At 44.9% G+C, this 16,663-nt stretch overlaps 1 protein-coding gene across 7 annotated transcripts in view; it reads left to right on the forward strand.

Moving 5' to 3' along the window:
* Positions 1 to 15,916, forward strand: part of dacha (dachshund a) — a 129,936-nt gene extending 114,020 nt beyond the window's left edge. For 4 of the 7 annotated variants that reach the window (XM_014195976.2, XM_014195972.2, XM_014195977.2 and 1 more), the window contains exons 8-12: positions 5,697 to 5,842; positions 6,014 to 6,170; positions 8,469 to 8,615; positions 9,388 to 9,453; positions 14,519 to 15,916. In XM_014195976.2, coding sequence (XP_014051451.1) covers positions 5,697 to 5,842; positions 6,014 to 6,170; positions 8,469 to 8,615; positions 9,388 to 9,453; positions 14,519 to 14,556 — 554 coding nt within the window. In that variant the 3' untranslated portion in view covers positions 14,557 to 15,916. Of the gene's footprint in view, positions 1 to 5,696; positions 5,843 to 6,013; positions 6,171 to 8,468; positions 8,616 to 9,387; positions 9,454 to 10,352; positions 10,403 to 14,518 lie in introns of those variants that run through there. The other 3 variants (XM_014195974.2, XM_014195978.2, XM_014195973.2) reach the window with 2 other exon arrangements.
* Positions 15,917 to 16,663: the final 747 nt, after the last annotated feature.

Raw genomic sequence — 16,663 nt, forward strand, 5'->3', positions numbered from 1 at the left:
TCTCGCTTTCTCTCTCTTTCTCTCTCTCTCTCGCTCTCTCTCTCTCTCTCTCTGCCTCTCTCTGCCTCTCTCTGCCTCTCTCTCAGCTCTTCATCTCTCCTGGTCCAGAGAAGTGTTGACCCAGTATTTCTCTCACTTAATATTCCTCATATCACTACTCAAAGGCTAATTGGGAGAAGAGATACCTCATTAAGGTTCATTTGATCTATGAATATTCATTAGCTGGAGGTTGGTGCATTAAGCAAGAAAACACACAGAGCCTCTTATCCCTTTGAACGTGTTTAGTTATGTATTTACCTGCACACTTCCTGTTTATGTTTGTCCACCTAAATTGCTGTCTCCCATTTTTTTTCATCAGACACAAGTTTTGAAGTGGGAATTCCCACATGAGTTCTGTGAATTAGAACAAACTTTTCCTGAAATCAATCTTTTTCCATAATGTAATGGACACATAGGTGCTCTGTGATGTTGTGCTGTGTGCGTTCACAGCAGTCCTTACAGACCAGAACGCTAGCTAGCTACCTTCAGGGCAGAGATCAATGCAGTGCCAGCTTTATGGGCCTGACTGCAGCTCACAGACGGCACTCAGCGCTAATTTACATTCCTTCAATTCTTTATCTTTAGTGCTTTAGCAATTTAGTATATGTCGACTTCCACGTATGGCAGTTAAAATATAATAAAAGGACCCCCACACACACTTCCCCGGCCCTGTTCTTTAGTTTCACTTTTATTGTCATGCTTTCATCTTTGGAAAATAATGAACATTGGCCATTCCTTCTTGACTTGGTTAAGCTCATTAAGTTCACCTTGGTTTTTTTTGTTGTTTTTTTGTTCTTCCGTTGTGAGCCTGGTTTTAATGCACTTCCAGACTGTTCTCAATCCAGCCTGTCGTTCAGGGGGTTTGTCTTGTTTAAAGTCAGGGGGGAAAATGTGGCCTTTAGGATTATTTGGAAGTAGTGGAGTAGATGAATAGGTTAGACCCTAGGGGTGATGGGGGTCCAAGGGACAACATGGGATATAGGGGGGGGGGAGTAGAGCTCATACTTGGTTGTAAGGGTGCTGCACCCACAGAAGTGTCCATCTATCGCCAGTATGTCACACAGTTGTCATGGCACTTCCATGGAAACTAGCTTCAAAAAAAATATTAAAGGGGCAATCTGTAGTTGCAGCATCCATTATTTAGACGTATTCATTAATGATATGTACCCATTGACTCTTGAAAAATATGACTTATAAATGCCTCATGAGCTTAGTTCAACTGTCGCACTCCACGAGTACGACAGTTGAAAGTAAATGTAAACAAACCGCATCAAAACATGGTTAAAACTATCATTTTGATATCACGGATGGCCAGTCCTTGTATCTGTAACTCTGTCAGTGGATTTGAGGTGGTTACATTTCTCCAACCCCATCCCAAAGCTTTTTACCAAAACAGGGGCAGGGAAGATGCTTTTTTTCATTGTTTCAACTGCTGATTGCCACTTTAAATGTATTAGATGAAATGCAGGAAAAACATATAGGCATGCCAATTCACTTCCAGCTTCATTTTGGCAGACTATTTTGTTAACACCAGATTTGTCAAACGTCTCATTACAACATCCCACATCTCTTCCTAATTGGTAATTGGCAAAAACAGACATTGTTGACATACTGGAGTCTAAAGTGTGAATGTTTGATCATATAGTTCCAATTCCAGAACAGTAAAAGCTCCAGCAGAAGCAGGTGTGTCTGTGTGTGTGTGTGTGTGTGTGTGTGTGTGTGTTTGTTTGCGTGTTTGTATGTGTGTGTGTGTGTGTGCGTGTGTGTGTGTGTGTGTGTGTGTGTGTGTGTCGATCCGAGCAGAAAAGAGCTACCCCTGGAGTCTCTTCCTCCTGCCAATACTCTGAGTCCTGTTTGATTGGAGTATTTCTCTGAGAGCACTATAAATATCATCAAGACATTTGGTTCCCAGAGCTTTATGGCTCCCTGGGTGCCTGTTGTCAAAACCTGCCATCTTGTTGGGAATAAATAGATAGTTGGCAGGGAAGAGATCCATCTCCCTTCCTGCCCCTCCTGTGAGTTGTGCTTCATCACGACTGCTTGGTGTGTTGGGTGGGGGTGGGGGGTGGTATTGAATACTCTGCCTCTCTCTGCTCTGCCAGCTGCTGGAGACTGATCCTGGGTTTGTGATACACGTAAGTGCCGCTGGGGGAGTCGAATGACTGAACAGCGCTGTGCATTTATCAGTCCACTTAAACACAGTGGAGCCTCTGTGCTGGAGAGCAGACTGAAGGGTGCTGTTGCCAGGTGATTACAAGTTTTGGGGGAAAAGAGGATGGAACACAAGGGGGCGCCATTGAGATAAGGTGCCGGGCAGAGAGGAAGAGTGGAACAAAGAGCCAGGTTTACTTTTCAATTGCATCTTACATTTTTTTTTGGTTTATTATGTGGATGCCATTTAGACACAGGAAATACATTGGCGTATTTGTCCCCAGGTCTGGTCTGTATGGTGATTAGTGAGCCTGCAAAGCAGATAGCGTAAGGATGTGGAGTGTTCTACTCTAGACAGGGCCCGGTGCAGCCTACAGAGCAGCAAAAGAAGATGGAGCAGGCCAGGGAAGTGGGTCACCTGTTCTAACACTATGTATCCTGCTGTATCCCATGTCCTGCTAGAGTCATGATTATGCATCTGATATAATTAACACGTGTACCAAAATGTGTAAATATCTACCTGACATGAAACTCCCAAACCCTAATTATTCCTTTTCTGTCTGTCTTTTTGATATCCAACTTGGTCGTCATTATAATTATTTACCTTCCTTGATCCTATGTAAAAGCCACAGTGAGGCCTCCCTCCCTCTCTCTCTCTCTCTCTCTCTCTCTCTCTCTCTCTCTCTGCCTGACGTTTTTTTTGTAGGCCTGACAATCGCATGGTACCCACCAGGGCTGGCCTAAATCACCATCTAATTGGCTGCTATTGAATATTCAGCAGACAGCTCGGCTACACATGTAGTGAAATGAATAAACAAGTACATCACATGGAGGCAAACAGCACCGGGGGAGTCGGAGAAAATATGCTGCTGGGGGTAAATTGGGCCAGAGTACGGAGAGTGTGTAGATGGGATATTGCTGTGGATGCTTTATGGGCTTTTCTCCTCTATGCCTATCCTTGCCTGGGCATCTGTTCGCCCATATGGTGTTATGGATATAAGAGCCACTTCTGGTAAGACTGGATGAAGAAGGTTCTCGGTGGTGGACACACAGTCGGGAATGTTCTATTCACATCTGGGACAGAGCCATTCTATAAAATGACAAAGTCCTTACAGCGCCACTGTGACAGCTCTTAGAGCGTGCAGGTAAAGAACTCAGCCTTCTGAAGCAGAACACTGGAGCGTTCTCTCCCCCGTTTTAACCGTTTCCCTTCCTTTCCCCGTTTTAGTTGTTTTCCTCTTTCTGCTGAGAGCTTTGCAATGAGAGTTGATGGATTCAGCCCACTTTTCAAAGAGCTCTCCTTTTGTTGAAACCTCTGGGTTTTTTCTTCTTCTTCTTTTCAGAAACTTTACATTGTCTTTATTTTTAGGGGCAAATAAAAGGCTCGATTGTTAAATAATTGATCGATTCATGCGTTGAGTTAAAAGGAAACAGCGCTTCCCCCTTCTTTTTGTTTGTTCATTTATTTATTTGTTTGCTCTGTTTGTGTGTTGTGGGGGGGTGGTAAGTGGAGGGTTCTGAAGCCACGTCATTGGTTCATCATGGTCCTTCAAAGAAACCTGATTCCCAGTCAAGTGTTGTTCAATAGCTGTTTCGCATCTCTCTAATGTTACAGCACAGTTGGGCTGAACGCTGTTCATGTTCTCCAGGTGGGGGACGTGCGCGCACACACACACACACGCACACACACACACACACACACACACACACACACACACACACACACACACACACACACACACACACACACACACACACACACACACACACATATCGTACGCACAGAGAACACTGTAGGCGGCATACACACCCTGCATCATTACTTGTGCGCATTACAGTGACCTGAGACAGAACCAGGGCACTTTGTAAATGTCACGGGCCAGCCCTCTCCCCCTCTTTGCCCACGGAATAAAATGAATTGAATTGTGTGCTATCAGCAGCAGCAGCAAGATAAATCTGTCGTTTAAAAGAGAGTAGTAATTAGGTGTAGAGAGCCTACTGGAGGGAGGGAGGGAGGGAGGGAGGGAGGGAGGGAGGGAGGGAGGGAGGTGCTGGGGCACACAGTAGAGTACAGAGCTGCTTTTAGGAGTAACCCAATTAATGTTTTGCATGTCAGCAATCAAGTTTTTAAGATATGTAACTTTAAAAAATAAAGACATCTGGTCAGATTTCTGTATTTTGAAAGTTACATATCCTGAAAACTTGATTGCTGACATGCAAAACACTTTGGGACTATATCAACAATGGACTACTGAAAGCAATACCAAAAGATACAGTCGTTTTGGGGTAGAGTTTTCTTTTAATGCAAGGGACCAGAGAGGCTCTGTGACAGGGGTGCAGATGAGCTGTTAAGCAGTCCTATAGAGGGCCAGGTGTGGGGGTGAGGAGGGGTGAGAAGGGGTGAGGAGGCAGGGGGGAGACAGAGCCTTTGACCAGGTCCATTACAAAGGCCAAAGATGGGAACTGATGCTCTGTTTGGCAGATGCCATTTTTGAACTCTGAAAATCTTCCCACTGATTCTCAGTTTATCTAAGGATTCACCTCGCACCTCTCTCACTGTTTTTCTTCTCTCTTTTCCCCCTTTCTTTCCCTATCACTCTCTATCTCTGTCTCTCTTAACACACACACACACACACAATCCTCTCCGCTTCACACTATATCTGTGTGACCTTGATCTGCGAACCACTTTCAGTCGGTACGAAAAACTTAATCACAGACTGTCAAACCGTTGGGGGGTGTGTGTGGGGGGGGGGTTCTTCTTCTCTTTTTTTCCACCTCTCTCTCTCCACCTCTCTCGTTCCCTCTCCCTCTCTTTACTTTAATGCCCTTTCCAGTACAGGGGGAAATTTATTGCTTGTGGGACAGGTGGAATATGAACAATGGGCAGAATGGAGTGCAGGGTTATCTGGCCAGCCTGGGAGCGCAGCGGGAAATCGATGTGACCCGTGATACACTGTCATCACAATTCCCACCCTGGCTGTCCTATTTGTCTTGCCCCGGGAAGCCGGGATGGCTGGTGTCATCTCGCCGAGCCAGATTATCCGGGTGAATCATGGCTCGAGCCACTCTCAGGCTTCTATCTATTTTCCCCTGGACCGCGGGCCTGTCGTTCCTTCTGTGGGTGGGGGAGGGAGGGATGGAAGGAGAGGGTGGGAGGATAGAGAGGGCTGTGGGAAGGTAAAATATGATGCTCTTTGCTGTTCGGTAGCTGTCTCCGTGGTGATACTCTGCTCTGATCTGGGGGTTTGCGCTCTGCTCCTTATAGATGAACCACTCTTCAGAGAGAGGCTGTGCAGGACATACAGGCGTCGTCCTCACACACCATCACACGCTGCTTCCCTCTCTGCTGTCTCCCATCAGCAATGCTTTTAGCTTTATTAAACTGTTCGTATGGTCCTGTGAATGGGAGGGAATGTGTGTTTGTGCATCAGTTTTATTTTAACAGCCCCGTGACGTGTGATAAAGCTGGTTGTAAGCCCAGGTCTATTGTGTGTCGTGTTAAGCAGATGAGGCGCAGCTGGCCCTGCCCATGATGAAGCCAGGCTTTGAGAAGATGCCCCTGGGAGGACAGACCCTGCCTCCAGGCTTCCCTGCCCCCTTCCTCTTCGCCGACGGACTCAACTCTGTGGAGACTCTGCTCACCAACATCCAGGTAGAGACGCACTCTTTATGTCATGGAATAGTGGCACTGGTGGGAGTGGGTGCTGCTGTGTGGTGTTCTGTGTTTGTGTGTGTGTGTGTGCGCATGTGTGTGTTATGGTGCTCTGGCGGTTAGTGGTGGAGTTGAAGGTTAAAGTGCTGCGCTCCTTTCTCTGTCCCTCGGGCGGCGCAGGGCCTGCTGAAGGTAGCGGTGGACAACGCCCGCGTGCAGGAGAAACAAGTCCAGCAGGAGAGGAAGGAGCTCAAGATGGAGCTCTACAGGGAGAGAGAGATGAGAGAGAGTCTGGAGAGACAGCTCACCTCCGAACTACACAGCCGAGGTAGGAGAGAGAGAGAGAGATGCCTTTACCGTATAGCAATGAATACATATCAATGAATTGGCGAGAACACTAGAACAGTCTTCAGCACCCGGCCTCACCCTACTGGACTCGAAAATCAAATGTCTACCGTTTGCAGATGATCTGGTGCTTCTGTCACCAAACCAAGGAGGGGAAGCACCTAGATCTTCTGCACAGTTGCTGTCAGGTGTTCCAAAAAAAAGGTCCAGAAGCCAAGATAATAAATGCAAATTCCATCCAGACACCGTTGCCCTAGAGGACACAAAAATGATACCTACCTCAGCCTAAACATCAACACCACAGGTAAATTCCACAACGCTGTGAATGAACTAAGAGACAATGCAAGAAGGACCTTCTACGCCATGAAAAGGAACATAAAACTCAACATAACAATTAAGATCTGGCGAAAAATACTTCAATCAGTAGAACCCATTGCCCCTTATGGTTGTGAGGTCTGGGGTCCACTCACCAACCAAGAATTCACAGAATGGGACAAGCACTCAATTGCAAAATTCAGAAAAGATATTATTTGGGTACAACGCAAAACCCCAATCAATGTCTGCAGAGCAGAATGAGGACTTTACCCGCTAGTTATCACTATACTAGTCAGCAACATCCAGAAAAGAGATGTTCAATTCTACAACCACCTCAAAGGAAGCGATGCCCACACATTTCACCACAAAGCCCTCACCTACAGAGACATGAACCTAGTGAAGAGTAGCTTCAGAGCCCTCACCTACAGAGAGATGAACCTAGTGAAGAGTAGCTTCAGAGCCCTCACCTACAGAGAGATGAAACTAGTGAAGAGTAGCTTCAGCAAGCTGGTTCTGGGGCTTTGTTCACAAACACAAACAGAGCCCCAGGACAGCAACACAATTAGACCCAACCAAATTTTGAGAAAGCAAAAAGAGAACTATAGTATTTGACAGACTGGAAAGAGTCAACCAAAAAACATAGCCAATTGGAATGCTATCTGGCCCTAAACAGAGAGTACACAGTGGAAGAATTTCTGACCACCGTGACTGAACCAAAAATTAAGAAAATCCTTAACTATGTACAGACTCAGTGAGCATAGCCTTGCTATTGAGGGAGGCCACCGTAGGCAGACCTGGCTCTCGAGAGAAGACAGGCTATGTGCACACTGCTCCCAAAACGAGGTGGAAACTGAGCTGCACTTCCTTAACCTCCTGCCAAATGTATGGCCACATTAGAGACACATTCCCCCAGATCACACAGACCCACGAAGAATTTGAAAACAAATCAAACATTGATAAACTCCCATATCTGTCAGGCGAAATACCGTCACAGCAGAAAGATTTGTTGCCCGTTGCCATGAGAAAAGGGCAACCAGTGGAACACAAACATAAAATGTATCTGTTTATTTATCCTCCGCTACTATTCGTACCACAACAATTTGCACATTGCTAAAACACTGTGCATAGCTGATAATATAACACTTGAAATGTCTTTCGCGTTTTCTAAACCTTTGTTTACTGTTCATTGTCTGGTAGTTTGTCGTAAATGTTGTTTCGTGTCTTCTCACTTTTGCCTATTGTTTTTTTTTTTCTTCTCACATGCTTTGGCAAATGTAAACACGTTTCCCATGCTAATAAAGCCCCATTGAATTGAGTGAGAGAAAGAGACCTGGCAGTGGGAATGAATACATGAATACATACATACAGTAAATCAAAACCCAGTCAAAGGAATATGTGCTTGCGTCTATACTGGACTTGGCACACATCCGTGTCTGATTTAGATTTGAGTTGTGCATCTTCAACCCCGGCCAAGAAATTAAGGCAATTAGTCGTCTCGGTAACAACTCCAACAATATGTACAGACACTGATTATCTATTAACCATGGCTGTTATTTCATTGCCTGTTATTCAAATGTGTATTTTAATAGAGAGGCAGTAAAGTGATGATTTGTCCAATCAGCTGTGTGTAATTAGAGGTGTTAGCAGCTCTGAGTTAGACAGGGCAGAGCTGGTGCTTCTGCATGGTGCCGTTGGTTCCTCTTTACTGGGAACACGCTTTTTATTTGGCTGTTAATTTGTGGAGAATCGGCACCCCCAAGAGCTGCCAACTGGAGACAGTCTAGCGGCCAGCTCTGGGCTAGGCTAAGCTAGGCTGGCGGCTAAGCTAGCTGTTGTAGTACTGGGAGGCAGCACTAAGGATTCACTGATGCAACGTTTTTTTTCTCTCAGTTTGACTCAGTCGAGGTGAGCCTGTCAACTCACTGGCTATCTTCCCCCCTCTCTCCCTCCCTCTGTCCCTGTGCAGCCACCATTCAGAAGCGTCTGAAGAAGGAGAAGAAGGCTAAGAGAAAACTGCAGGAGGCTCTGGAGTTTGAGTCCAAGCGTCGCGAGCAGGTGGAGCAGGCCCTCAAAACGGCCACCTCCCCAGAGAACCTCTGCATGAGTCTCAACGGTAGGCCTCAATACTCCCCTCTCCTCCTCCTCTTTAACTCTCCTCTCATCTAGTTTTATTATATTTTTTTCACTCTCTCATCCCATTCTTAAGTTCTTTCCCCTGCCCTTTCCATCTCCCTCTCTCATTTCCCCCTCCCCCATCTCTTTTTTTAATCCAGTACTTGTCTTCCTCATTCTTCTCTGTAAAGCGATGCAGATAGTTTCATTCATGTCCTAGTGCTTATCACTCCCAGCGTATTAGCATTGTTGCCCTGGGAGGAAATGGATACAGATACTTATCATAAACGCTGTAAATGCAAACGCTTAAAACGGCAAATTGTTTTGATAGCTCCTCATTTTCAGTTGTTTATTTCTGAATATCGTACCAGGAGCAGAGAAGGGGGGGGAAAAAACGGAATCAAGAGCACGGCACACATCTGCAAACATTTCAGAGGGCAGAGCAATTATTTCCAAGGCTGATTAAACATGCATTTATTAGAAGAAATGCATTGGGTTTCCTTTCATCTGACGTTGTCGGGGCTAATACATTATTGTGTGAACAATCAGGCTACTTCTCATGCTATTTGCAGAAAACCTATCTCAATCTTATCCCCGTTTCCGTACGATCCCCCCCCCCCCCCACTTAAAACATAATTTGTCTTTTGGATAGAATTTCTCCTCCACCTGGTATATGTGGTTACGCCGGAGACTGTCTAGACTGTAAGATGTAGGCTAGATAGGTAAGAAGATAGGTAAGAAGTAGCAGTCCTAATTGTTGTGTTCCATTTCAGAGGCAGTGATACCAGAGGTTGAGCCGGAGCATAACGGCAGCCAGCAGGAGAACTCGGCTGTACAGGGTAAGCATTAGCACGCCCCTGGTTCAAGCTCCCTCTCGGTCTCTGGGATCTGGGGGGGGTCAGGTAGCTATGACTTAACTCCTGTGTTTGATACACTGAGTGTAGTAAACATTAGGAACACCTGCTCTTTCCATCACATAGACTGACCAGCTGAATCCAGGTGAAAGCTATGACCCCTTGTTGATGTCATTTGTTAAATCCACTTCGGGTCAGTGTAGATGAAGGGGAGGAGGCAGGTTAAATAAAAAAGATTTTTAAGCCTTGAGACATGGATTGTGTATGTGTGCCGTTCAGATGGTGAATGGGCAAGACAAAATATTTAAGTGCCTTTGAACAGGTTATGGTAGTAAGTGCCCGGCGCACCGGTTTGAGTGTGTCAAGAACTGCAACGCTGCTGGGTCTTTCAGACAGTTTCCTGTGTGTATTAAGGATGGTCAACCACCCAATGGACATCCAGCCAATTTGACACAACTGAGGGAAGCATTAGAGTCAACATGGGCCAGCATTCATGTGGAACACTTTTGACACCTTGTAGAGTCCATGCCCTGACGAATTGAGGCTGTTCTGAGGGAAAAGGGGGTGCAACTCAATATTAGGAAGTTGTTCCTAATGTTTTGTACACTCAGTGTATAATGTTATCTACGGAGTTAAGTTGTGATGCTCCCAGAAGTGTGTACCGCCAACTACATCAAGTCACTATCAGTCGATACTTGTAAAAATGTCCATTCTTTAATGCTTACCTTGTACCTATGTTTGTCCTGTGTAACTGAGAGCTTTCCTTTGGGTGCTGATATCCTTCGTTTAAAAAACAATGTAAGTAACATTTTACGCAGCGTTGTTTGTGAATGGAGAAGGAGCAGCCCGTCATTTCACAGACAATTTATATTTTTTTTTGGCAGGGGACACAATCAGGACAAGCACAGGTAAGCATTAAAGAATGCATATTTATGAAGTGACCGAGTGGTAGCGCAGGTTTGAAATCTCCTACTTCATACTCCATTTTAAAACAGTGGATTGCGGGGCGCAATTTGACAGACGTCACATATCATATAAAAAAAAAACGAGCGATTTCCAGCGCTCATAGAAAAGCTGGCAGTTACACAAGACAAACATAGGTAAGGTAAGCATTAAAGAAATTGACATTTTTACAAGTAAAAAGTGACTCGGTGTAGTTGGCGGTGCACTCTACTGGGAGCATCACGTTAGAACCATGGACGGAAGATATTCATACATGGATATAACCAGAGCTAGGGGGTGAGGTAGCATGGTGAAGGAGCGCGGGTTTGGTATATCTCTCTGTTTCCTAATATAGTCATAAAACCACAATATGTGCGCCACAAAGTACCGTTGGGATGAACTTGTTAATGTCGGAAAGTACCCTCACATGTGGAGGTCAACATTCGGGGATTGATGAGGTTGGGGGACGTTGTGGCCTCCACATGCTCCACACATGGGCCTTAGTGCCTCTTCACAGTACCTTGTGACACAACAGCAAACACAAACCAGAGAGACTCTCTCTCTCTCTCTCTCTCTCTCTCTCTCCGTCAGCACTCTGCTCTCCGCCTGGGCCTCTTTGAAGACTCCCCGCCCCTCGGAATAAGATTACAAACTGATGTTGTTGCATATGCGTTTCACGCTTCCATTCTCTCCGAGTTTTGTTTGTAGAACCCCCTGCCTCTCCACCTCCGCCCTCCCATCCGATCCCCCTAAAACGCAGCTGAAGTTCTGTTTGATAAATGGAACCTATTATCAACATGTCTGAAGGCGAATTAAAGACACTCTGCCGTACGTCTTATTGAAATGTGGGCTGCGATAGGTGAATAAATACATATGTTTACAGAACATCCGGTGAGTGTGCTGCAAAGTGTTTCAGTGGAGATGAGAAGGTGGAGATTGTTTTTCTCAGAGCCAATTTCACAGTCTGCAAATAAAGGGCTCTCCATTTTTCTTGCTTCTGACAGCATCGCCACGCAGCGGAATGTTAAGGCCCTCCTCTCCTCGTATCAATAGGCTACTCTGCTCGGGGGGGGGGGAAGGGGGGGGTTTGCTTTTCTAAGGACAGGGTTCATAATCAGTGTGAGGGGGTCGTCTGCAGGTTAGTTTAAATCTGCGGTCTTGGTCAGGATTATCGAAATATGGAACCCCTCTCGGAGCTAAAACCTCAATTCCTAACCATAACGTCAAGGACGTAGACGTACAGACATGTTTCAAGGCTGGCTGTGCGTAGTAAGAACTTTAGAATTCCAATGTTAATCCCACTTACTGTTGTGTTTTCCTATCGCAACACATAATTATCTGACATTCAGCCTTGTAAGTCCACGTATTTGTCCGTTACTAATGACAGTGTGGAGAAGGGGATTATCGGGCCATGTTCGTTCCTGACCTTTAGGGCAGCAGGGAGAACTGCCAACGGCCATGTGAGGGACAGACGGCGCACCTTCCCTCACGCTCCACTGCCCTCCACAGGGCACAGGACGAGAGAGAGAGGCGTGGGTGACACTGTCACACTATAATCATTCCCTACCTTCAGTCATGCTCTGGAGCGATTGGGCACCGTCCACAGCAACAGGCAGCAACAGGAGTTTTCAATTACATTTGAATTCCTGTGTTACTGCTTAAAACGGGTCGAGTACATCTATCCTATTCCTATGCTTCTTCTGTTTGCATTGAAGGACTTTCCTTTGGCCAAAGTTTGAAAGGATAATTATCTCAGTAATATTGCATTCAAGCCTCATAACGACTGGCTGATTAGATCTGAGCTACCATTATGAAAGCATCGTTAGATCTTATCCCCCTCCTACCTATCAATGATTGCATTCACTATGTAGCAATCAATCTGAGTTACAGTGCTATTAAAATAAGCTCTGTTTCAACTGTGCCAGCTTGGAATCCCATGCTGATGTGGTGTGCACGTCCAGTCCCAGTCCACCAGCCTGTCCATCGCCCCACTACCGCCATGCCCAGCGGAGGTGTCTGTCTGTGGGGATGCTGTGGCTGGGCACGTGGGGCCTCTCCTGGAGCTCCTGGCTGTTTGGGGACAGGGAGCCGACCGACTCTCTCCCACAGGGGCTTAAGAGCTCCAGTCAGGAGTGTGTTGTCCGGCCCCTCCACCCCCACAGCCCACCGCATTTATCCATTACACTGGGAGAAATCTAATTACACCTCGCTTCACTCCCAAGTTGGACTTCACAGTTTTGCAAGCTTAGCACTGACAACTGATTTCATTAGGTTTGATTGTCCTTGCTGAGATCCCCACTTCTGGGCCTAAAAGCTTTTTACGCTTTCTCAGGTTCCTCTGTGTGTTACGGCCTATTACACCGACCTGCGTCTGTTTTATTAATCAAGATGAGTGGAGGTAACAGAAACTGCTGAATACAAAAAGGAGGTGACATCATTTTGCAAGCCGATTAAGAGAAGAGGGGGAGAGTAAGAGGGAGGGGCAGGAGAAAGTAATCAAAGGCAAGGACCCAGAAAGGATAGATGAGGACCTCAACACTCAAGGTGTTACTACACCAAGACACTCCTGGCTTCACTCTGGCTCCTGTCACAACCACTTGTTCCTGAAACAAACGGCTCAGCATCTTCAGCTGCATGAACAATCGACCCCCAGATAACTCGAAATCTCATAACCTGCTTTAGTTCCAAACACGTGCTGTACATACAGCAAATGAGACCCTTAGGTATCATTCATTTCCAAAGTTTGCAACTCACTAATTGGCAACCCAATGAAAAAAGAGCGAGCAGGAACTATCAAGGTGAAGCTTTATGGCAGTCCCAGATCTGTTGTAATTAGCCAGTTTGCAGTCTATGCAGAAAAGAATGGGGCCAGAGGGCCAGAGCCGTGTTAAATATGGATTGAGCTGCTGAGGAGGGCTCCCAGAGGTGTTGCAACATACACAAACCACTCATTCTGCCTCCACATATCTATTCTATTCACACTGCCCTGGGAAGGGTTAAACATAACAGATAGAACGAATGTCACATCTTGACCGTACATATTGACATTGGAATGCAATTAGAGAACCAGGAAGGGTTTCTCTTCTCTTCTTGACAGTACAGACAGCACATCACCAGCCCTTTCTCTCTTTCTGGGCCTTGTCCTCCAACACCACCAAACATTGCTTTTTTTCCCCCCCGTCTTGATGATGATCCGTCGTATTTTCTATTTTCCCAGAACCCATTTCAAACATGCAGAACCACTCTCCTTAGCACAGCACAGTGATTGCCCATCCTGGCTCTCTCTCTCTCTCTCTCTCCAGTGAGAGGAGCTGACGGTGGCTTACTACCATGTAGAGATTAACATGCAGCTGCTGACTCCAGTCACTTTGTTATCCAGCTGTTTTTCTTTCAGCTGTCCCCTCCTGTTGACAACTAACACTAAATGATTAATCACCCATATTATTCCTGATGCACATTTGATTAAAGGAGATACTAAATCCATTGGTTGCTCTTGAACTTTTGTTCTCGTGCTTGTGGAGAAGTTGAGAAATCACAAACTCAGTTTCACATGATTTGAAATATATACACACTCTGGAGAGTAAACAACTTTCCTAGAGAAACATCTTTATTTACACTCCCCTCTGTATTTATTTGAACAGTGAAGTTAAAAGCTGTACATTTGGGTTTATACTCCAGCATTTTGGATTTGATATGAAATGTTTCATATGAGACAACACTACAGAATGTCAGCTTTTATTTTAGGGTAATTTCATACATATTTGTTTTACTGTTTAGAAATGAAAGCACTTTATGTGCTGTATCTATCCCCCCCCCCATTTGAATAAGTTTATAGTGTATTAAAGTAGTAAAAAGTTTAGTTATTGACTACATCAAGCTTGTGAGTATACAAACTTGTTGGATGCAGATTGTTTTGATTGTGTTTTGGGTTATGGCAAAATGTGTAGAATTGCAAGAAATTAGCTTTAAAACAGCAACATTTTCTCTCCGCCTCATGGCAAAAGGTGTAGAATAGCTTGAGATTAGCTATAAAACGGCGGTGTGACACTGAGTAAAGATGGGTGGATGGAGCACTTGATTAACTGATGTTTCTTTGTTTCGGTAACAGAGAACAGACCCTACACCAAGCCTCCAATAATGTACTGAGAGAGACCTCCAGCTTCTCTAGACCTGGCCCAGGGCTGTCGCTGCAGGCTTCCCCAGAGACAGAGCCCTTGGCTGGGAGAGGACGAGTGGAGAAGAGGGATGACTGAAGGGAGGAATGGATCCCCAAAACCATCCCCTGAAACTCATGTACAGGACTGCAGAGAGGGTGTGGTGGGGTGAGAGGCAACACTGGAGTGCCGCTTATTGCTGCCCCATCATCTCACTTCAGCTACTTGTAAAAAATCCCTCTATTTTACTTGTTTTGACTACTTTTGTTCTACCCTCTTTGAGAGAAAAAAGTAAGGACCATTGAAAATAAAACTGTCTTGGATTTCTCTCTACTCCCTGTGAAGCACATACAGAAGCCTATCCTCCTTCTCTATCCTATTTCTCTCCAAGCCGATTTTCCTCTCGTTATTATTATTATTGTTATTAATTATTCTTGCTATTATTATTCTCGTTATTAGTTGTTGATTCCTCCAATGCCCCAATAGCACAAGTCTTGCAGCGCATATATAGGATCATATCTTCCTAAAGCTCAAAAGCCTGAAGGAGGATGTGAAATGTCAAATTCAAGACAAAAATGTGCTTCTCTTCTTCTATCCCCTGTTCATCATCAAGTAAAAGGGACTCAAATGGTTTCTGAATTTCTACGCTTTTCCCCTCTTTTTTGTCCGGGGTGGATGGGGGAGGGGGGGGATTGTTGAAAAATGTCACTACTGTCTGTTGACTTAGAAATGTGTCCGCTCCCTAAACTGCATTGTTCCAGTGTTTATTTTAAGTGTGTTTTACTCAAAACTCCGTCTGGATACAAAGAAAGAGATATTGAGTTCTATCCTATAGAGCCCTTCCTCCTGTAAAGGCTTCTCTGTTGCTGTGTTCAGTTCAAAGGTTCTATTGCTGTTATAAATACAGTATTACAGTAACCCCTGTTCTGTTTAACCCCTTCGTTTTTAGACATGTAAAAAAAAAATGCTTTAGCGTTTGCTATTCTGACGTCGTAATAAAGTGGATACATTTTTAGTGAGAAAAAAAAAAACGAAAGTAAAATGAAATACCCCAATGCACATCCGATGCAAGCATGCATGTAGATACGACACTGGTAAAAAGTTACACTTGCTGGTTTAAAAAAGCTGCCAATTTAAATATATTTTTAAAGAATTTTGGGAATTTCATTATTACCATGATCACAACCAGGCAGCTATCTAAAATTGTTGACCTTGTTTTAATGATAATAGTATCACATCACAGCCTTGCACATAACACAAAAACAATAAAACATACTTCTGGACATTGTGGTAGATTTGGTTGGTTTTTTTTTTGGTTGGTTTTTAGTAATAAAGTTCTAGATTCAGAGGTGTTTTGTTGAAGTTTTCTGTGTCCTCTGTTTCACTGCTTGCTGGGGTCTGTCTGTCTGAGGTAGCAATAACACGCACACCTCCAAAGAAACTGTTTTCCCTGTGTGAGTGAGTGCCGCACTAAAGCGTATTTCTTCTAGCGCGTTGAGTGAGAACCTTTTGGGAGGATGAAGCAAAGAGAGAGCGATGGAGAGCGGCCAGCTATAGTCCCATGGTGTGAGGAGTGAAGGAGCCCTGGGGGAGTCCTGTCGACTTTCCGGCAGAGAGCCTTACTGGAAGGACGAGGAGGAGGGAAGAAGGGGTGCTTTGCACTTCAATTAGAGACAGGTCGTTTGATCTGCTTCTGATTGCCCTTCCTCACTTAAAGCTTTATGTAAAGTAGTCAAAATGCTTAATTAATGATCAGTGATTTCTTTAATGAAAAGACAATTGCTGTAGAGGGCTATTTGATCAGTGGAATTAAAATGGAAAATTTGCATTATTTTCATTATAAAACATAGGATTTGATTAACACTAACAAGGAGAGGGGAATCAAACAAGGAGTTGCGACCTTGACTTGTGGGGCAGGTGCATTTTTTTTTCTTCCACGCTCACTCTTTTTCTTCGAGCGTAATCAATAACAGCAGATCCATGTCAATTAAGAATATTGGTCTCTGGGATGAAATATGAGCGGAATCCTGGATCGATGTCACTTAACCTCTCTGCAGAGGAATTGTTTGGACAGATCTTGCCACTGTAGCCCTGAACGA

The sequence above is a fragment of the Salmo salar genome, chromosome ssa04 (assembly GCF_905237065.1).
Source record: "Salmo salar chromosome ssa04, Ssal_v3.1, whole genome shotgun sequence".
In the NCBI taxonomy this organism is placed as follows: domain Eukaryota; kingdom Metazoa; phylum Chordata; class Actinopteri; order Salmoniformes; family Salmonidae; genus Salmo; species Salmo salar.